The 21,606-nt window shown below is 48.2% G+C and overlaps 1 protein-coding gene across 6 annotated transcripts in view; it reads left to right on the top strand.

Moving 5' to 3' along the window:
• The window catches only part of ETV6 (ETS variant transcription factor 6), a 219,180-nt gene extending 202,056 nt beyond the window's left edge, over positions 1-17,124 (top strand). For all 6 annotated transcript variants that reach the window (XM_015235648.3, XM_031670662.2, XM_072954782.1 and 3 more), the window contains 3 exons: positions 10,546-10,688; positions 12,681-12,781; positions 16,439-17,124. In XM_015235648.3, coding sequence (XP_015091134.1) covers positions 10,546-10,688; positions 12,681-12,781; positions 16,439-16,544 — 350 coding nt within the window. In that variant the 3' untranslated portion in view covers positions 16,545-17,124. The remainder of the gene's footprint in view (positions 1-10,545; positions 10,689-12,680; positions 12,782-16,438) is intronic.
• Positions 17,125-21,606: the final 4,482 nt, after the last annotated feature.

Genomic DNA, 21,606 nt, shown 5'->3' with positions numbered 1-21,606 from the left:
ACAAGCCCAAATTTGCTTCCCTAAGATGAGAAACCAGTGAAAAAATCACCACATTGCATTTTTACTAGTCTGCCCATCATTTACATCAAGTCCTGCTCCGGAAGCTTAATCCCCTAACCTCATGGCCAACTTACTGCTTTTCCTAGAGTTTCTCCCCCCATTCAAAAGATACTTTTTGAGCACCTACTGTGCACAGATAAATGCATTAGGAGGTAGGGGACACAGAGCTGATTGAACACAGCTATTTCCTTCAGGAATTTACTGGGAGAGGCAGATGTGAAAACCACTAACTGAGATAGAAGGCAGAAGGAAGTAAGTCCTCTGTCCCATCATTCAATTGCAAGAGCATTCATTGATTACTTCCTGTGTGCTAGGATGCTTCAGTGCTTTAGAAGCAGCGTAGAGAGACTACGTCAAAGAAGGGGGCAGGTCAGTGCTGAAGGTGATTATGTGTCCAATACACGGAGGCAGGAGAGAGGTCAGGCCTGTTCAGGGGCAGGTGAGAAGTACCCCTTCCTCCTTGAGCCGATGCCCCAGGATGGAGCTCAGGCTGAACCCCAGGACGGAGCAGTGCTCATAACAGCGTGACAACATGGGTCCTCCCGGCCGCCTTAACTACCTCTGCCTTGACTCGTGGTCCCTTTTTTATTTAAGGCACTTGTTTCTAGAGTTTTCTCTTGTCCCAAGGGCACCTCCAGTGTTGCCTCAATTTTATAAATCATTGACGTTGGGACAAAGAACTGTGACTTAGGGGTTTAAAAAAAACTATGAAATGTTCTATTTGCAATTGGATTCAAAATGATCCTGAAGGAGTGGGGTACACCTAAATTAAGGTTAGCCATGAGTCAAAGCACAGGGGTTCACGTGATTGTTTTTACCTTCACATACATGCAAGTTTTTAAAAAATGAGAAAAAAAGATACTATGCTTCTTTATTCCCTGTTCTTTCTTTTCAAAGAGCCTGTGAGGCAGAACGTGTGTGCTTCCCCAGCTAGTTGAGAAAGGATGGGGTCAGTAGGTCCCTGTGAGTAACATCAAGGACCCGTTGTGGGCTTTCTTGTCCGCGTTTGCCCTTCTTGTCGTGTTCTGTGCGCGGTCTGCACGGCAGTAACTGGACATTTGGCAGATACTTCCTACTTGTTTATAATCCTCAGGGCGGCTCTGCGGGTGGCTTGTCATTGCTGTCTTCATTTGTTACTGGATGGTTGCTTACAGGGGAAACCGCAGAGGAGGCTGAGCTCTGGAGAAGCAGAGGGTCGCCCAGGGGCTGGGTGGTGGGACTGCAAGACAGTCCCCGCCTCGCTCAGCACAATTTGTCTTATCCACCTCCTTCATGATGCTGTCTTTGCTGCGGGCTCTTTAGGAGAAGAGAAACCCCAGGTATCAAGTTAAGTTGTTTAGACTTAGAGCTATTTTTACCCCTTGTTTAGAAGGTCTATAAACTTTTTAATATGAGCCTCTTAAAAATTGTGCTACCCTACTGATATATTCTAAACTTTTAATAATCGTCATACGTCTGTATTCAGTAGTTTAACCAAATCCAGGATTAGCTAATGTAACCGAAAGGCACTGGTTTTCTCAAAGGTGAAATGAGAGAGGGTGGGAACAGGATCGAACATGATCTTGTGTCCCTCTGAACAGAGCTCAGCATGACTCCAGGCTTCTTTGTTTCATTTGGGGAAGTCCTGTCTCCTTTTGGTGACTTTTTGGACTACCTGGATCCTTGGAGAACTGAGTCTTCGTTTCTTGGAGGTCGGATTCATTGGGTGATTCTTATGTACAAATGTTAAGTTCTGTCATGACTGAACAGCCATAAGAGTACTTCCAGTCTCTGTAAAGCAGTTTTTAGATGGGAAAATGTACTTCCGTACAGCACAGTAAGTACTTGAAGGTGCCTCTGCGTGTCGTGCAGAGGATGTGGATAAATACGTTACTTACGAATGTGGATCAAAAAGTAAAGCCAGATTCTTACCCAGATAGAATCTGCTCAGGTCCTCCTGGACCTGTGCATTTGGACACCTGCGTTTCCGGCACGAGCCTGCACTCCTGGGGATGGGCTGTTTGAGGACTTGTAAGAGCATCAGTGTCCTGGAAGAGGTGAACACAGTTAGCTCCAAGTGCACTTTGTGGTGTCTTCAAAGGACTCCTGTTAAGACCTGCAGGAGGTTGGAGTAGGGGTGTCAGGAAGGCTTCACGGAGGGACTGGCTTTTAGCTGGGCTTAGACGAATGCTTAGAATACAGACAAGTGGAGACGAGAGAAAAAGTGGTCGGTCATTCCAGAGGGTGAAGACTCCAGAGCAAGGTAAGACCCAGTATGCTGCTTCTATTTCAGATGGAATGTAAATTCAAGAACCTGGGTCCCTTAAAAACCCATCACATTTCATCAATTCTTTTTCTTCTTCACTTTTTCAATCTCTCTGAAATTGGGGCACATCATACAATTAACAGATTACGTGCAAAGTTATGATAGTTTACTTAGGAAAAACAAAGTAGTCAGTAAAAGAAATTCAGGAGGTAGGTGACCGTTTAAATACAAACCACACATTAGATCTGTTTAAAGAGAACATGTTGCTTATTTTTCAAAGAACAAGAAAGAATGTTGAGTTTAACAAGTTGGAGTGGCTAGCTTTTTGGGGAGAGAGTTTAACATAGGACAGAGTGAGACCAGATGCCTGGGTTCTGTTGTTTGGTTGTTTTAATGGTATGTGTAATAGTGAGCAAGTTGCTTCTTTCTGTGCTTTTTTTTCCTGTTCATTATCCTCTAGTGCTTAGCTGGCGGGTGGGCAGTGCCCAGCATCTCTCACTTTCTAACATTTTCTCAGCCCGTAAAAGTTTCACTGGCCTGTGTCACCAGTGTTTCACAGCCAAAGAGTGTTAACTGGCAGTGGGCACCCTAATTTGAAGAAGGGTAGCGGGGGTGATGCTGTGTTTTCTGTCTATATTGAAAATCATCCTTCGAGCTCGGTGATTTCAAGACAGACAAAGAAATTGAGCTTCAGACACATTAAGAGTCCAATCTCAAGCTTCCATCCAGGGTTCTTTCCAACACACTTGTTTCCTCCTGATCGGGGACTGGAAACGCTGGCCTGTGAACCAAATCAGCCACCGCCTGTTTTTGTAAGTCAAGTGTTGGAGGCGTGTGGCCCCCGCCTCGTTGACTTAGGACTGCCTGTGGCTGCTTTGGCGCAGTGCTGGTGGAGCTGAGGAGTTGCGGCAGAGACCAGACAGCCAGCAAAGCCTAAAATACCTACTGCTTGGCCTTTTACAGAAAACCGTCTCTGGCAAACTGTTCCCCAAGCGCTGCCTCCTTGGATGTGCCGGATGCTCAGACTTACAGGCGATAATGGAGGATGCAGAGGCAGAAAACACTGTACCCGCTCTCAAGGGACTGCTTGCACTTGAGAGAATGAGGCATGCCTAGGGCCAATGGAAGGGATGATGGCAAGTGACATAAGGGAGCTAAGTCCTGGGCTGCAGGCTGTCTGCAGACCAGTCCAGTGTGGTTACACTAGCATCATTAACATAAATGAAATACAGCTAAGGAAAAGAAAGCGTAGCTCTGCCGACGTGAATGATGTAGGTAAATCATTCACTCATTTATGCAAAAATTATCACGTATCCCTGTGTGCTGGGCATTTTTCTAGGTGACGGGGTACAGCATCTCTCAGTGCCAAACTGTGTGTCTTTGCTGGCGTAAGGCAGTAGCCCTCTTGTGTACGCCGCCGCACACGCTAAGCTCCTTGCTTCAGTTTTCAGCTATTGACAGCTAAGTTTTAAAGGAAAAAAAATTGAAGTTGTTTCGGCTTTCTCTTAAAGTTCTTCAATTCCATGAAAACCTGAGTTACCGGACTTCCTGTCTGCCTGTCCCTTTCTTGGCCTGAATCCAAAGATCTGCAAAGGAAGCAAGATTCATTGGCAAAGTGGCTTGAATCCATGCAACCCATGCATTATCTGCCTCACAAAAGTGGGGGCTTTAGAGGTCTGTACGGATTTGGTTGTTCAAACCCATCCATCCAAAGAAAGAGTATTTCTTTTCTTGTTGCATACCTCACCACCTCTGCTCAAGTCTCGATTTTCTTTGCAAACACAAACTTCTTCGTGGTGCGGGAGGCTCTTGTCAGTTAGTTAACCCCTTGGCAGAGAAGACGTAGCATCGTCCCCCTTCCACGTTCTGCCCTTCCAGCCCCCTGATGGTCCTGGCAGTCTTTCAGAACCTTAAAGGGACTTTTTTAAATACGTGCATTATCTCCTAAGGTGACGCGTTTAGCAGAAACAAAGATTCTCATCACGGAGACTGAGTCCCCCATCACCTGGCTAGAGCAGTGAGCTGTCTTGGTTTTACTGACTTGTCCGGATGAGTTCTATGTGTGCAGAAATTCCATCCTGGGAGCCTCTAATCTTACCGCAGATGACGGGACACAGGCCTGAGACTCCGGGGCCAGCAGGTAGAGGCGCATCCTCAGGGCTTTCAAGGACCAGGCGACGTCGCACTGCCCCCTTCCCTCTCGCTGCCATCCCTCCTTCCCCCCGGTGGTATTTGGTGGTGAGATTGAGGCATGTGGACTTGCCTTTTACAGATGAGCCTCAGGAGCCACCCAGAAGGGAACAAGGCATCACAAAAGAGAAGGCTAAGTGGCTTGTACGAACGTGACCAGGGCTAGGCCTTGGCGGTGAGGGGTGGAGGTGTGCACGCCTTTGTGTAAATACTGTGTTTGGAAAAAAGAACAGGGTTTGGGATGTCTCCATAAGCCAGGGGGCTCGGAATTTTAGGACCAGCGGGAAGGCTGTGTCCTCCCGCAGGACCTGAGGCAAATAACCTTCTGCAGACCCTGAGCCCAGAACCCTCTACAGCTCCCGGCCTTGGGTCTTAAACAGCAGTCAGTGGGGAGTGTTCCTGGGGAAGAGCGTGGAGTCTGGGGCCACCAGGACTGGAATCCAGCCCGTGTCTCCCAGCCAGAGGTTCTTCGTGTCCCTGGTTTCCTCGTCTGTAATAATGAGGACGCTAGTACCTACTTCTGGGCACTTTCGAGCATGAAAGGGCAAATATGTAAATAGCACAAGCAGGTTAATCTCTAAGGGTTACTCTCCCTCCTCTGCTGCCCTCCAGGGCTGCGGGGGGGGGGGGGTCTTGGCGGGGCCAGCAGCACTGTGCACCGGAGCTGGGGTGGGCGTTGCCCCAGAAGGCCTGTGTCTGGGTGTTTGTTTCAAGTGGCGTTGGCCTGCCCTCAAGGTACCCTAGTTTCCTCATCTCCTTGGAGATGAACTGCTTCACCCTCTCTCACCTCCTCGGAGGCTGTGCCACTGTCGGCACTCGGAGGAGGTGGACGGGAGCCTTGGAGAGGGCAGCGTCCTTCCCACCAGCCGGAGCGTCCCCTGGAGCTCAGGCCTCTCGCACTCTGGCCGAGTCCCTGTGAACTGCCAAGACATCAGAGGACCCTGAAAGAGAAGGAAGTTTCAGGACAGACTTTCTAAAAGCTAAAACAGTACCAGCACAGTAGCTGGTGGAAAGTAACAGAAGGGGCTGGAGGAGGCTGGAAATTCCAGTTTGTTTAAGGGCGTGCATTTCGGTAACAGCATCCTTACCTCCCAGCAGCCCCTGGATGCAAATTCCCAGGCGGCCTCCACACCTGAGCAGGAAGGGGCCGGGCCTTCCTGGGTTCCAGCTGGGGGCTTGGTCTCAGCTGGAAGGCGTGACTGCAGTGTCTCCTGGCCTCGCTCCACACTTCATGCCACCCGAGGTGAAAAGGTCCAGCTGTGTTTGGAGCTAAGGTCCTTCAGCCCCGGTGAAGCTGGGAAGCATGGATCCGTTTCCTCTGCCTTAGCTTCTCCATCTCCCATCTTGCCAGGCACACCTGGCTCCTGGTTCCCTGAGCCACAGCCAAGCACAGGCACTTGCCCTCGGCAAACACACCTCTGCGCCTCAACACAGGTTTATCAGCTTCCTGCTTCTAGGTTACGGCTGGTCCAGAATTGAGGAGGAAAACTGAGCTGCAGGTGGCCCCCTGCATGTTGTAAACCTCGGGCTTTTCCATAAGCAGGGTTTCTCAAGCTTGGTGCTCTTGATATTTGAGGCCAGTAATTCTTGGTTGTAGGGGGTTCTTTTCTGCCTCGTAAGGTATTTAGCAACCTCCCTGGTCTTTACCCACAAGATGCTCATAGCATCCTCTACCTGAGTTGTGCCCATCAAAACTATCTCCAAACAGAGTCAGATACTCCCTGGGGGAGCAGGACTGCCCCTAGTGTAGCACCATTGCTATAAAGCAGAGTAGCGACTTCTTACTTTGTGTATTACTTACCTGTTTAGTTGCTGAACCTAAAATAAACTTACTAGTTTTTCATGATAAATTTAAAGCCATGAAACAGGGACACTAGCCCTCTCCTTGCTGGTGATTCTATCCACAGAACTCCAGTTTTACCTACCTTCATTTAAAATTCCACTTGGGCAGTTAAAACAACATAAAATTACTTTCTTAGACACGCTTTCCCGAATTTAAATTAACCACCGTCATTAAACATTCTCATGTCAATAACCTGACCTGCCCACATTTTTTTTTAACAGTAGTTTTGTCTAGCATGGTTTTTTTTCCCCCACTAGAAACCATGTTGGTTATGTGTGAATTGCCCATTTTTTACAATCTCTGCTCAATAAGCTTGTACAATGAGTCTCTGGTAAGAGACAGGCGTGGGAGGGGGAAAATTTATCCCTAACCACAGGAAGGGAGTTTTCACAATGCCTTTTACTTGTGGATACCCAAGGTACCTCACACAGCAGGAAAGAGAGAGAACTCTCTTTGTGCAACTGGAAAATGGCACTTCACTCAGGCTAAACCCTTTGATAAGCTTCCTCTCGTGGAAGAGACAATCCAAATCATGGTCATTTGTTTAAAATTCCCACATGCCTTGATAGAGAAGACACTTTAGGGTAAGAGAAATGCGCCTTAAAGTAATGAAAACACTGTGATAGAAATTTTTTTTCACATGCATGTCCAAGTGTTTTGTAATGGGATGAACTCTTGTTTGCAGAGTTTGGTGGTTTTTATTATACAGTATTAATTTAAGCATTTTTATTTTTGATCAAAGAACATGGTATCTGTGCAGAGATGGCTGGATTCTGACAAAGCTAAAAACTGCTGCTGGACCCTGGGAACAGCCTCCAGAAGATCTGGGGGAACTAAAAAGGATCTGCCTTTTATTTAACGAAAATCTTAAAAACAAAAATAACTCACATGGCTTGAACTTCAGTTGTTTTTTTAAAAAAAAAAGTGTGGTCAGGCAGTTATTATCATCTGGCATAATTTTTAACTAAAGAAACAAAACAATCAGTCGTGTTAGAAAAGCCACTTATCCTCTGAGCTTGAAACAACTGCTTTCTGCCACAGAATTCCTGGTGCTACCTCTGTTGGGGACTGAGTAATTCAGTGTGTCGTGAACGTCAACCCATTTTTATTACTCAGCTACAGTTGGCTTTGCTGGATGAAATGTCATTTAAAATCATCAGTTGCAGCTCATTGGGGGTTATTTTCACATTTAATGAAAGGGAAAAGTCTGCAAGATACAAAGGTTCTTGCAACTCACAGGTAAAGCCTGTTCTCTGGCACGCCCTGCCCTTCACTTACCAGCACACAGCAGCTCACCTTCCAGGTCTTTTTCAGTGAATGGTTTATGATGTCAAGGTCTCAGTTTGATGCCTTGGAAGAGCCAGTCCTGGTAGGTACCCCAGCGCTGGTTAAGCCTTACTTGGAGAAATGGTCTGGTTTGCGTTTCACTGTTTTGGGAGAAACAGAATATATGAGACAGTAAAAGAGATGCAGCAGAAACCATGGAAGTGAACATCTTTGAGCAGAGGGGGATGGGAGAAGGTTCATTTTATGTTTTCGCTCTAGTAAGTCCTAGAGGTGCGGGAACTACCCTAGAGTGCTCGCCTTCATTGGGCAAAACTTCTTCCTATCAAACTGCAAAAGACAGCCAGGTAAGGTGTTTTTTTTTTTCCAATCATCAAACTGTGTTAAAATGAACCCTCTAGAGAATCTCATTCCGAGTCCAGACGCATCCAAAGGTGTCATCAGACCTCTTTGCAGAAAGAATGATTCTCACCCTGTCGGGAAACACGGAGATGCTGTTCACGGGCCACTTTTGTTCCTCCTGGTTGACTGGCATTCTGTGTTGATACTGTTTGGTTTTGTCCGATGTTTTCTACTTGGAAGAGGTGGGAAATTAAAATGTGTCTGCCAGTTGATGGTAGGACCAAAACCGGACAATTCAACCACAGCTCAGTTCTCTGTTCTCCGTCGGTGGTAAAAACGATGTCAGACGTTGGGCAGCGGAGAGGGAGAAAGACACCGCCTACTCCATGGCTTTGCCCAGAGTCATCTTTTTAACAAGTGCCTTAAAACCAAGCTCAATGATTCTCCATCTGCAGCAGTGTGGCCCTGACTGCCCAAGGTACTTCCCTGCTCAAGGACTGGTCCCCTGGCTCTCGCTGCTCCTCGGCGCCCCCTCTGGCAGGGCCAGGTAGGGGCAGTAACACAAGTGGCCCGCCAGCTTCTATCAGTGGGGTTCAAACCCCCAGGAGGACAGTTTAGGGAGAATTCCACTTGTCCTTTTCCAAAATACAAGAAATCACACATCACATTGATTTCTAGATACAGATAATGGAGTGGGGAGAAAAGATACAGTAAGGGATGCTGAAGATTTATGGTCGTGTTAAGTTTCATGGGAGTTCCTTAAGACTAATAACATCCTGGAAAACACCACATTTTATACCAGTTCCTTCTACTGTTCCGAGTCTAGAAAGCTGGATGTCACAAAGGACACACAAAACAGGGTTAAACTTTGCTCTAGAAAGTCCTAAACTCTTACAAGTATGTACCTGTTAACTAGCTTGTCTGAGACTAGAAATGTCACCAGGAAGGGTGGCAGAGCATGGGCTTCAGCGTCCAACACGTGCCACTCGGGAGCTGTGCCCTTGGAGCAAATGGCCCAACCCTCCAAGCCGCAGCTTCCTTGTCCATAGAACAGGACTTACAGCAGCACCCGCCCCATCGGGTGTCGTGTGGGGCAGATGCAGCCGGGCTGGGAGAAGACACACCGCACGCGAGAAACTTTCATCACTCTCTTCACGCACATCGTCACTCACACGATAATCCCGTGAAGAGTAAGTGTTGTTATTCCCCTTTCACCAACAAGGAAACAGAACCTCAAGGAGATTTAAGAAACTTGTCCAAGGTGACCTGACTTAGTTCCCCCATAAATCTACGCCCAAGGAGGGTGTGTCTCACTGCCTGGGAGGTGAAGGTCTTGGCTCTGATATTCCACACAGGGACTGGACATTCCCCTCCCAGGTGTGCCAGGCCTCGCCCAACCTAAGGAAGGAAGGAATGGCGGCATATTGTGGTGCGAGAGCCCCAGAGTTCAAATCCCAGTGAACTCAGGCATCAGAAAATTAGAAAGGATGCGGCGGGTTAGGTGAGGATTAGAAGTAATGCTTGTGTAGCACAGAACACACACACGGTGTTCAGTTATTAATCTCCCGGGATCAACCGTGAATACCTGGGAACTGGCATCCCTTACTGTAATCTGGAGGCCAGCTGTGCATCAAGCAGACCTGGAAAGTTCACGTCTGTCCCCATCCACCTGTCAAGGCTATCTGAAGCATGAATCCAGAAAGCACTAGAACAGGGCAAGGTGTGCAGGATGTCTCTTCTCTTTGAATTTGCCAACCCACAGCCAAGAGCCAAGGCCCAAGGCCCAGCACGGTGCCTGGCCTGTACCGAGAAAGATGTGTTGCCCAACCGAAGGATTCCCCCATCAGTTCTGCAAATGGAGAGGGATTTTTTGCCCTGAGCTCCTCTCTACCCAAATTTCATTACAATAAAACAGTTTTTAAAACTTCCAGAGTAGCTACAATGAGCATATCTGTATTCTTGTTAAAAACCACATTAGCCACAGTGCCCGTGGTCCTCATCACCAAACCACACGGGCTTGTCTCTTCCCATAACTTCTCATGCATCGTACTTCTTTTTTCTGCCATTTTTAAGCTGAACCCAGTCTTCACACCTTTCAGTCTCACTCCAGCACCAAAGTCACTGTTAGCCCCACCACTGACACTCCACCGCTCTCTCTGGAACACAGGGACACTCTCTCTGCCCTTTTACCTGCCAACCTGTCCTCAGCCCTCTTTCAGAACGTCTTCATTGGCAGTGAGAGCTTGCTCTCTGCCCCTCCAATGTGGGCTCTGCTCAAGCTCAAGCCACGGTCATGACTGTGGACCAGTCACTTCCCCACCTCCAGCTTGCTGTGTGCTCACCTGTGGAAGGAGGTGCTGGGCCTCGCTGCTCTCGAAGGTTCCACAGGTGAGAGGTCGGCCTCCTCCGGCACCGTCTCCCAGGCCCCTCTGGGCCTCGGTCTCCTCGCTGTGGAACGAGGAAGTTGAAGAGTTGATCCTAAGTAGGCCAAAGCGGCCACTCGGTTATTTCCCGATTCTTGCTCTTACTGCCTGAACAAGAAACTTTGTCAACGGTGTTCTCCTCCTCTCTTCCCCTGTAGACTGTAGGCTGCTGTGGGATTACGTCTATCAGTTGCTTTCTGACAGCCGGTACGAAAACTTCATCCGATGGGAGGACAAAGAATCCAAAATATTCCGGATAGTGGATCCCAACGGACTGGCTCGACTGTGGGGAAACCATAAGGTAAAAGGGTGTCAGATGTTTGTTCTGTAAACTAGGGCCAGGGTCCAGTCTTCCTCCCTGGGTTGGAGGACAATTGTCTTGTCTTCTGCTTCCTAAGTCTGCCCATAATTATCTAGTGTATTCCTTGCTGGGCAAACAATTACAGTTGCAAAGGGGAGGAAGTAATTAAAGATGCCCCTTTTCCATTTGTTCCGTGTGCCAGGTGCCAGTTAGCTCAGAACAGCCCCGTCTGCTAGGCCTCATCACGAGCAACCATCAGTCCCGGCCCTTGGCCTGGCCCTGCTGCCCACGCCGAGGACTGGGTATGAGGGAAGCACTGTGGGCCTCTGACCCACAAGGGGGCCTTGGGAAGTGTCACTTCTGTTCTGCTCGGTTAGACCCTCGCATGGTCGCAACAGCCCCATTCTACACAGAAAATACTTGTTACTTTAAAACATCTCCTTTAAAAGCAAACAGTGCAAAGAAGTATGACTGTCTCACAATTTTCCACACTGTGAGGGGGGAATCGATTTTAAAAGAGAAAGCCTTTTATAGTTAGGAAAACTGTTAAAGTGCATAGATGCAAAAAGTGGGTAAAATAACCTAAACATCCACTGGTGGGTGCATGGATAAAGAAACTGTGTTACACACACCCAATGGAATATTATTCAGCCTTGAAAAAGAAGGGAATTCTGCAATACATGGGCACATGGATGAACCTTGAGGACATTATGCTAAGTGAAATGGGCCCGTCACAGAAAGACCAGCACTGCCTGATTGCACTTACATGAGGTTAGATCTAAAACAGGCAAATTCCTTGAATCCAGGAGTAGACGTGTTGCCAGGGGTTGGGGAAGGGGGAATAGGGAGTTCCTACTCAACAGGCATGAAGCTTCCATTAAACAAGATGAGGAAGTTCTGGAGATCTACTGTCCAGCCCTGTCCCTGTACTTAAACAAATTTTAAGTGCATAAAACAGCAGCATTAAGAGGGTAGATCTCAGGGGGAGGGTATAGCTCAAGTGGTAAGAGTGCATGCTTAGTATGCACAAGGTCCTGGGTTCAATCCCCAGGACCTCCTCTAAAAATAAAGAGATAAACCTAATTATCTCCCTCCCTCCCAAAAAAATTAAATAATTTTTTTCAAGAGGGTAGATCTCATGTTCAGTGTTCTTACCACAGTAAAATAAAATAGAGCAGAGAGTTCCCCTGCCAAAAAAAAATTTTGAACAGATAAATCTGTATTTCTCCTTCTGAAAAAAGTGAGTAACCAGGATCCAGGCCTGTCCGCAGACAGGTAGATGTGGGGCAAAGCCGGGAAGGCACCTTGAAGGCCCAGATGATCCGAATAGGAGGGCGGGGCTGAGCGCCGTCCTGGCTGCAGCCTCAGAGGACCGAACAGAGGCCATGACCAAATATGGCCAAGGCCCCGCTGACAGACACTCCGACGTGTGAGTCACGGAGAAAAATCGCCCTGCGACTCCCGCAGCGTGCCCTTGCCCCCGGGGCTCAGAACCACTGCATCCTTGCTTCCACAACAGGAATTTAAACAAACAAAAAAAGTCTCTTCCTTAAAATGACAAACGAGAAACACAAGTTTGAGAAAGGTCACTGAAAAAAAAAAAAGTAAAGAAAAAGACATTCTCTGCAGGTCAGGAGGGGTAGGGTGGACAGACAGGGGGCAGGGGGCTGCAGGAAACCCCTCGGGCACCGCAGGGCGCAGCCTCAGGAGAGGAAGTCAGGGAGGCTGGTGCGGGGCGAGCTGGGCGAGCTGGAGCTCGGCATTTCTGACCCGGGGGGACTCCCCTTGGGAGAAATCTCGGCAACAGCATGTGTCACAAAGCACAGGGGTGGCCCTGGAAGGGAGCAGACCAGCAGGTAGCTCTCCCCAGGGGCCACGGGGGCAGCTGGATTGCTGTATTTGAATAGCTCCTCCAGCGCCTTTTCTAAGGTTCATTTCATTGTGTCTTTGTGCTTTTTTTTTTCTCTCTCCCTTCCTCCTTTGAACAAACAGAACAGAACAAACATGACCTATGAGAAAATGTCCAGAGCCCTGCGCCACTACTACAAACTAAACATTATCAGGAAGGAGCCGGGACAAAGGCTTCTGTTCAGGTAGCACTTCCTTTTTCTCCTTTCCTTCTTCTGAGAGGATACTGTTTCCTTTAAGTAAGAGGGAGGAGGGGGACTGCTGAGATCTCTACCTGCCTATCCGACTGCCAAAGCCATCATGGCTACACGTTGGATACCAGGTGCTGGTGTGTTAGAATTCAAGGAAAACAAAAATAATACTTCCCCGCTCATGTCTGTCCTATAGCAAAGCCGACACACTGTCCGACTCGCCTTTAAAATAATGCAACGATCAAATAGTAGTACCTGGCATTTACATCCACTGCAGTTAAAGGACCAGTCAGAACAACTAATGGCAAAGCAGGGAGCTCAGCCTAGACTTCCAGGTCGCCAACCCTGGACCAGTGTCTGTCAGATGCAGTCAGGACCTGTTAGTGAATCATGAAATCGATTTAATGAGTCGCGTTTTTTTTTTTTCTTTTTTTGGTTAATGAAATAGAACAGAATTGAATAGGAAAGGATAGAGTTGAAAATATCAGACTGTATCACATGAATTAAGAGTGACTGTTGATTCATGCAAATTGTGTTTCAGGGCTGTGTGTGTGTCTGTGTGTGTGATGAGTCATGATGTAAAATATATTTATGACAGTGCGTTGTAAGTCCAAAAGCTGCTGCACTAGACATTCCTCTTTCCAGAGTTCCTCCCAGCTAATGAGTTCCAGCCATTTAACCCACCACATAGACTGTGGCTCCCAGTTCTGTGCAAGGGAGGAGAAACAGAAGAGGAAGGAGAAGGGAGCTCAAGGACGATCAGGAGAGGTTGACCAGGCCTCTGACGCTGGTGGTGACTGATGTGGTGAGACCCAGTGAAGCTTGGGAGAAGGTGGGATCGACAAATCCAACCTTCAACTCCAGCCTCAGGTTCTGGGTTTTGGCAGGTGGGGCAGAAAAGTTACACGTGGGGCTGGAGATGTGGATTTGGGTTGAAAATGACAAAACGTCATTGTGTGAGCATTGGAAGAAGGGAACTGGGCTTTAGCATTCAGCAGGTCAGGTAACTTAGGAAGCAGTAAAAACCACTGAGATCTTCAAAAGAAACAGACACAATGTTCAAGAGATGGAGACAAAATGGAATAAGGTTTAACAAAAAAACACGCGGGGGGACCCTCCTTTCTCTGGCTGCTCTGCTGATGCCTCCTCTTCATCCTTCACCCTGAACTCAGTCCTGGGCTCCTACTGTTTCCACGCTACACCTTTCCCCTGGACGAACTGATCCCATTACAAGGCTTCAGTTACCCTCTCGATGGTTGGGCTCTTCAGTCTCTATATGCATCTCTGAAATCCCCCTGAAACTCCAAATCTTCATTTCCAAGAACTCCTTATAGGACACACCCACTTAAAGATCACATGAGCATCTCAGACATGAAACGTTCAAGACAGGCCTTCTCCCCATCTAGAAATATCCACCCCCAGAATTCCTGTTCCTCGTCAGTCGTGTCACCTTTGTTTTAAGCAACCAACCTGGACACTCACGGTTTGGCTCTTCTTGTAGCCAAGTCATCGCTGTGCTGGACTGTCCGCTGGTTCCTCAGCGCCATTCTCGCGCCATTCTGTATCGCAGGGGCGGGGAGCCACATTTCCCAAGATTTCTTACCAGCAGCTTCCAGGTTGGAATCTACCAATGGCAAGCACTCTCGTGAGACCTGCAAGATGCAAGAAACGCAGAAGCATTATTATCGTTTCCCTGGCGAGGGAGGCTGATGTCTAGACCTCATGGTTGGCACCTAGATGCGTTCAACAATCCCTGCCTCTGGTCCCCTCTCCTGCCTCCCATGTTCATAGCACACACTTCCAGCTGCCCTGCAGCACCAGTGTGATTCCCTAGGCCAGAAAGGTGTATCCCGTTACCCTTTGCTTTATTAAGATACACACCCCAGGTCTAACTCAAGTCTACTGTCTTCAATTGCCCAAACACACATGGACACCTTCTTCCATCCTCTCTTGGGTTCCCATGGCCCTAAACCACATCATGATTTACTAATTTTCAACAGTTGTACATGTGAAATCCTTCTCCCCACAAGTGGGTCACAAGCTCCTAGAAGGTAGAGGATTGTGTTTTATGTAACTCTGTGTTAAATCTCAGGGGATTTCAGTGCCTGTTTCTTGACAAGCCTGGTACGGAATATCAACAGCTTAATACGGAAAAGGAGTCAAAAGAAGAGAGGGCTAGTTTGGAGGGCCAAATAGAGCACATCTATGGACCCGGCCTAGAGCGAACAGTTAGTGACTTCAGATGTTGAGGGCGAAGTTCCAGCTACAGGATAAACGCAGAAGGCCAGCTGCGGACACTGCAGCGTCTACTGCTCAGAAAGGCCGGCAGGAACGGGCAGAAAAGAAAAGCAGCCGTCGACAGAAGGTTCCTAGGCTTCCAAGAATGATTTTCAACAAGATAAAAGGCAAGAATAGTGCTATTCCTGAGGAAAGATTAGTCACTTTTGAGGAAATGGATGTTGAAAGCTAGGCTTGCCACAAAATGAAGGCTTCTTGATGTAAAGCCCAGTGTGTCATCAAGTGACGTGTTGATGGGAGGGACACTCGACGAGATAACACAGGCATTGGGGGAGGACAGGTGCGGTTCCTCGGCCCTTCAGTGATGAGACTGAGCTCAAAGGATGAGTAGGACTCACCTGGTGAAAGGAGTATAAAGAGGGTTCCAGATAAGGGCAAAGCTAAAGGTTTGGAGGATGGCGTGAGCTGTGATGTATGTAAGAAAAAAGACTGGCCGGACTGGAGTGGAGGGTTCGTGCTAGTAAATAGTGGAAAATAAGCATTTCCTGGGTTGAGATGGCCTGATGGGCAGGCCACAGAGTGGATCCTTGACTTCGTAAGTGATCATCATGGGATTTTGAACATGGAGGGACGAGAGGGAATGTATGTTCTAAGACAGGTCGTCAGGTTGAAGGCATAGTATACAGGGAGGGGACGGTGTGCAGGCTGTGGGAAGGGCCTCCCCACCACAAGGGTAGAATGTTTGCACCCAGAGTACCTTTCTGAACCACGTAAATCACGTCAAAACATGGCACTGACATCATTTCCAAACAAACCCAAAGACAACAGTGAGGCTTGCTGTGCACACCAAGCTGCAAAGGAAGACAGAAAAAAGGACATGAAGTGCTAGCATTTGGGGTGGATCAGGGATAACCTCGAGAAAGATCCCATCCTGGCCTTTCCAATTTCCAGAAGCACCACTGTCTTGCCAGATGTTCCATTCAGCGTTTAATTGTATCCTTCGAGTTAAATTCAAGTTTTGAATACCATCCCTTGGGTTTACAGCATGGGATGGAAATGGATACACAGCTCTCATGGGTCTCTGCAAAACGGAACCCTCTGAAAAGCTTCAGAAACGCAGAGAAGTGAGCCGTCCCAGGGTTCCCCGTGTGGTCACGCGGGAATGCACGATGCAGCTCCCACAGTGCTGCCTCCTCACAGTCCTCCTAGACTCTTTCATAGTTATTTCACGATTTTTCAGGTAGTCAGAGGAAGGAGTATCATTGATCTGTGCCAAGTCAGCATTAGCGACCAGGTTCAGGAGCTGTCCAGCTGCGTGAGAGTAATGGGGCTTCTCTTGTTAGTTTCAAGTTCAAGGCAAAGACAACTTTAGCAAATGGTAACCTCTTTACTCCCCCATTTCCTCTTCCAAAGGTTTATGAAGACCCCGGATGAAATTATGAGTGGCCGGACAGACCGTCTGGAGCACCTTGAGTCCCAGGAGCTGGATGAACAAATATACCAAGAAGATGAGTGCTGAAGGAACCAGCCCCTGTCTCGGCGGGCCGGCAGCCAAGGGCGCCCTGCCCGCCAGGATGACTGAGGAGAGGAAGGGAAGAGACCCGGAAACGGCAGTGACACTCCTCTCGCCCACCAGGAGGGACCCCGGAGCACCTTAGACAAACCACTCAGCAAAGGCGGTGCTGGAATTCTGGCCGAGGGCACCAGCCTGGGACTCGAGTCCTGGTTCTTTCTCGTTTGGAATCTCCATCTGTAATTCCTCTCCCTCCCTCCCCCCCCCCCCCGCGTTGTTAGTTTCATGGTGTTTTTGTTTTTTAAGACCATGCAGTTTGATTTTTCATCATTCATACAGGGGAAGACACCCCAGGTTGTTTTCCTATGGAAATATGTATCTATTATATATATATATATTTTTTGCAAATCTCACCAAGTGCAGAAGCCGAGCTGGTCACGAGAGAGAACATGTGCTAAAGCACTCAGGTTCCTCTTGATCCTGCCACGTGGATCAGCTTTGCTCCTGTTGCTGTTGGGTCTTGGCTGGGGGGGGGGGTAGAAAAAAAAGATGCTTTTAAAAAAAGATAAAGTGAAAAGGAGAGCTCTCTCTTCTCTCTCTGGCTCTCTTTCCTTCCCTGCCTCCCCTTTGCCCTCCCTCCCCGTCTGCTGTTGAACTTCAGAGGCTCTTTCAGCAAGAGTTCAGCCTCTTGGAGAGTCTTGGGAGTTGGTGGCCCCTAAACGGAATCAGTGGTCAGGGTGCTTTAGAGCCAGCACCATGAAAATCAAAAGCACAACCCAGCCTTGGGCTACCCATCGCGGGGAAGCCAAAACCATCACAGAGGCCGCCGCCCTCCGGAAAGAGCAGTGCTAGTCCGGCAGGCCACCCCTGACGTGGCTGTGAGGACCACGAGGCTTGGTGGTTCCATGGAGCAAAAGATAAGTGTGGAAGAGTTAGTTTGCAAAGTGCTCCAAAGTGGAAAATATAGAATGACCACACAGACCTGGCGGTCTGGAAACTGGGTGAAAAATCTCCTGCAGTGGGGATGTATTACTATTCCAAAGCAGGCACCAGGAGGGGTCTTCTCTGCTCCATCCCCGAGGCCACCTGGCCGTCAGGTTCATGCCCTCGTCTAATTTTTATCTCAATTCCTAGCCTGTTTCAAAGTGTCCTGGTCCCCGTAGGACACAGGGATCCTCAAGTGTGCAGTCCTAGTTGGATCGGTGTTTGCCGAGCCTGGGCAGACAGGAAATTCCTCAGATACATTGCATTTTCCTTCTCTCATAGCTGTGTTTCACAATGGACCCGTCTGTGGCTCTTTTTCGCCTCAAAATAAGGTCAATGATATCTTATAAAATGAGGAAAGTGCCACTTCTTAGTACTTTTGATAACATATTTTCATAAAGCTAGTGTAGTTTTTTTTTCCCTTTTCTAGCCACCTAAATTGACTCTTCTAACACAGGCTCGGAGCCCAGCATTAGTACAGTCTTTTTTTACTCGAAAAGATGAGACCTGCCTTACAAAGCACCCCCTCCTCGTTTCTCTCCGGTTCTTCTCAGCTGAGTGAGCATCTTGTGGTCCCCCAGGGTCCGTGGGTACCTGGTCAGCGGCACTTCCAGAGGAAGCTGCCAGACCCTCGAGCCACTTCTGATTAAATCAGGCAGGCAGGGGTTACAGACACACGGGCAGGAGGAATCCCCCCCTCCCTTACTGGCAAGGAAACCAGCCTGTGGGGGGAGAGGGACAAACAGATTGGCTGTCCATTTGAGGACTCCGGAAGCTTCCTGCCTCTTAGATGGATAGACATGTGGAAGGAGCCCCCCCCCCCCCCACTATCACACACTCCCCTCACTCTGCCTTCCAGAATGTTGGGCTTGCGGTGAGCTTGGGGACTGGCTGTGAGGCCGGAGGGTCCCATTAGGAAGGGTTTGGGCTCAAGCTACTTGAATGGGGATGAAATCCAGCTGGGTCCCAGCACGCTCCAGATGCCTTTCAAGAGCACACGGTGATAGTTTTCCAGCCTCTAAGATGACAGATACTGGCTCTCCAATGCAGAGGTTAAGCCACATGCCTGATGTGTTGTGAAAGCCACTGAGTTCAAGGGCTGGAGAGAGAGAGTGGGTCTTTACTGAGGCTCTTTGTGTGACTATGAAATCAGAGGCCCAGGCATAATGGGGCTCCTCCCTGAGATTAGAACTTCTCATTCCATCCACCCAGGTATTAAGGACTTGGGCTCTGATTGTTCAAAGAATCTTACAGTTGAACCATAAAGGAGAAATTCTCCTTTTTCCCCAGGATTTCCATATTTAAAGCAATATCCTGTAAGACTATAAAAGACTTAAGATGACACCTTCAGCCACTTGAAGAAGAAATAGAAGGTGCTAATTCCAAACGCAGTCTTTATCGCCCAACTAGATGTTACCACTTTTGGTTTTCTGGTGATTCCCTTAATGGCCAAAGTTCTTCTCATTGGTTCTTTGAGAGAATACCTGGGCAATGCTGGCCCAGGGATCCAGTGCTTACACACTGCAGACCCACAAGATTTCAGATTCAATTTAGCAAAGTTTGGTGGATCACCTGCTAGACTCCCCGAAGGATTCAGAAGCATCAGGAGCCATCCTTGCCCTCCGAGAGCTCATCTTCTACCTGGAGGATCTACCTAGCATGAAATTTCTCACTGCAACCCTAAGCACTAGAGGTGATAAAAATTTCACCTGGGACCAAATTAAAAGGGCATCCATGATATGAGTAGCTGGCCTTTCCCTGCTGCCACCGTGGGAGTTCTTGACCCACAAAAGCAGGAATCGGGAAACAAAAACGCAGAAAGCCATGGCAGGGGGAGCAGCTTCCTCCGGCTGTGGCCGGGGTGGACACTCTCATTGTATCTTGAAATTCTCTGGCGTCTTCTTTGCCCCGCACCTTGAGATAGCCAGGATGCCTCCTCTCCATCTGAAGAAAGTGACCGCTTATGTGGAAGTAACATGATCTCTAAGATGTTTTTATACCAAGGCAACTCTGTCTTGCCTAAGGTAGCAGCATCAATGTCCCAAATCCTTTTTTATGGGGGGTGGGTCCCCACAGGAAAAGAGTAACAGACTGATGAATTTTCCCCTGTCAACAGTATGTCTGGAACCCTCTGGATCCACTGTCTTCTTACACTGATACTTTATCCAAATGAGAATATAGATTTAGCTGAAACTTAAATGGCTATAAGATGTACCTAAAATGCCTAAGTAACCATCATCACCTCTGACTGCCTAGGATCCAGTTCTGAATACAATTTTGAAACATTAACTCCCTTTTGCAGTAGGGAAACCTGAGTATCAGAGAGATCATGTGGCTTGTCCCAGGAGCAGACGGCATGCCAAGGACAGAATTAGGATTGGGGTCCAGCCTGGCCATACCCCCATTTGACCCATTCCCACCCGGGAAGCTGAAAAGATTGGGGAAATACACAAAGAACAAAGGGCAGTTTTTTTGCCCAAGCATTCGGTGCTAGTTCGTTTTCACCCACTCAACCTGTTCCCCTTCTGAGCTGAAACCCAGAATGGAGGATGTGATCCAAGAAGCCGTGGCGGGGGGGAGGGGGGAGTGACAATAGTCCCTGCCTGCCTGCAAACCACAGAAGCCTAACCTGATACTCTTTTGGCTCCATCTGCATCAACACTAAACCACCACAAGCTCCCTGAATCTTTCACACATGCCAAGTGGACATTCTTGAAGATTTCTCTTTGTGACTGCAACCACCTGCCAACCAGACGAATCTAGAATTTCCTTTTTTTTTTTTAATTTCTAATCTCTTGTTGTTTATGAGGTGTGGGGTTTATAAGGGACTGAATCAAATGAATGTAACAAAAAAGAAAAAAAAAAACAAAAAAAATGCCTTTTCTCAGGGCCAGTGAGTTGCAAATAATTTTTAAAGAAAAGCCTATAATTGCATCATCTCAATAAATTTTTTATACAAAAAAAAAAGTCCAAGTCTCTGTTTTTAATAATACAAAATGGAGTCAGCCAGGCAAGGTGGTCTAATGAGGTAAATCCTGTCTCCACTCAGTTACGGGATCTAGTACAGTCATGGTTTGTCAGTGGCAGGAAGCCTGTCACAGAGCAGTCCGCAGGCAATCCTGAGACGAGCGGCACCAGAAAGGTCAGAGCAAATCATTCAAAGCTGAGCAGCTGCCGCAGGTGGAGAAATGTGCCAGAAGGAATCCCAAGCAGAGATGCCTGGGTCCTGTGCTGTCCCGAAGACTCATCAGTTGGCTGAGGACTGGCGCAATTCCCAGTGTGAAAGGACCCTAGGTCCTCCCACAGTAGAACTGCTCCTTAATTCTACTGAAATCGCGGATGTGCGTGGTTGAGACCATAAATGTGGGGTGGAGCCTGTGGCTACGCTCAGGACTATGGTGGCCTGGGAGCCCGTCCACCACTCAGCTCAGAGCTGGGCCCCATGCTCACAGTGTCTCAGCCATGCTGGCTGGTGGGAGCCACCTGCCTGCCCCCCGGGAGGCATGTGGGAGACCAACATCAACCACCCTGCAGGCAGAACGGCCAGAACTATCTGTCATCCGCGGTGGGTGGAAACTAAGAATGGAAAATGAAGCAGCTTTTATATTGCTTGTTAGCAACTCGGATGCGGGTTTGGGAAGCAGTAGTCTGGCATCAATGGTCTCGAGAGTGCTGTAGATGATCTCTGTATTTAAGTTCTCCCAGGTACTCTGTCTCCCATGACCCTGAATTGCTGAAATCTGGCCCTATATTCTGCATCGTCAGAGCACAATGTCAGATTAAAGGTCTAGGTATTTCCTAAGTTGCCAATCATGAATCTCAAAGCTGCTGTTTCTACAGCCAGAATCAGCATCCTCTGGGAGTTGCCGGAAATGTAAGTGATCAGTTCCCACCCCATAAACTGAACCAAAACCTCTGGGAGTGGGGCTTAGTCATCTCTTCTACCAAGCTCTCCGGGTGATTCCGATGCCCGCGAGAGTCTGGGAGCCACTGCTAGCAACAGTTTGTTCATCTTACCTGAAAAACAGCATGAAGCCATTTAAAGTAAGAATACAGAGTAACTGAGGGCAACCCATTTGTGTTA

This window comes from Vicugna pacos, chromosome 34 (genome assembly GCF_048564905.1).
Source record: "Vicugna pacos chromosome 34, VicPac4, whole genome shotgun sequence".
In the NCBI taxonomy this organism is placed as follows: Eukaryota; Metazoa; Chordata; class Mammalia; order Artiodactyla; family Camelidae; genus Vicugna; species Vicugna pacos.
The sequence above is the reverse complement of the archived record's forward strand: the minus strand, read 5'-3'. Positions and strand labels throughout refer to the sequence as shown.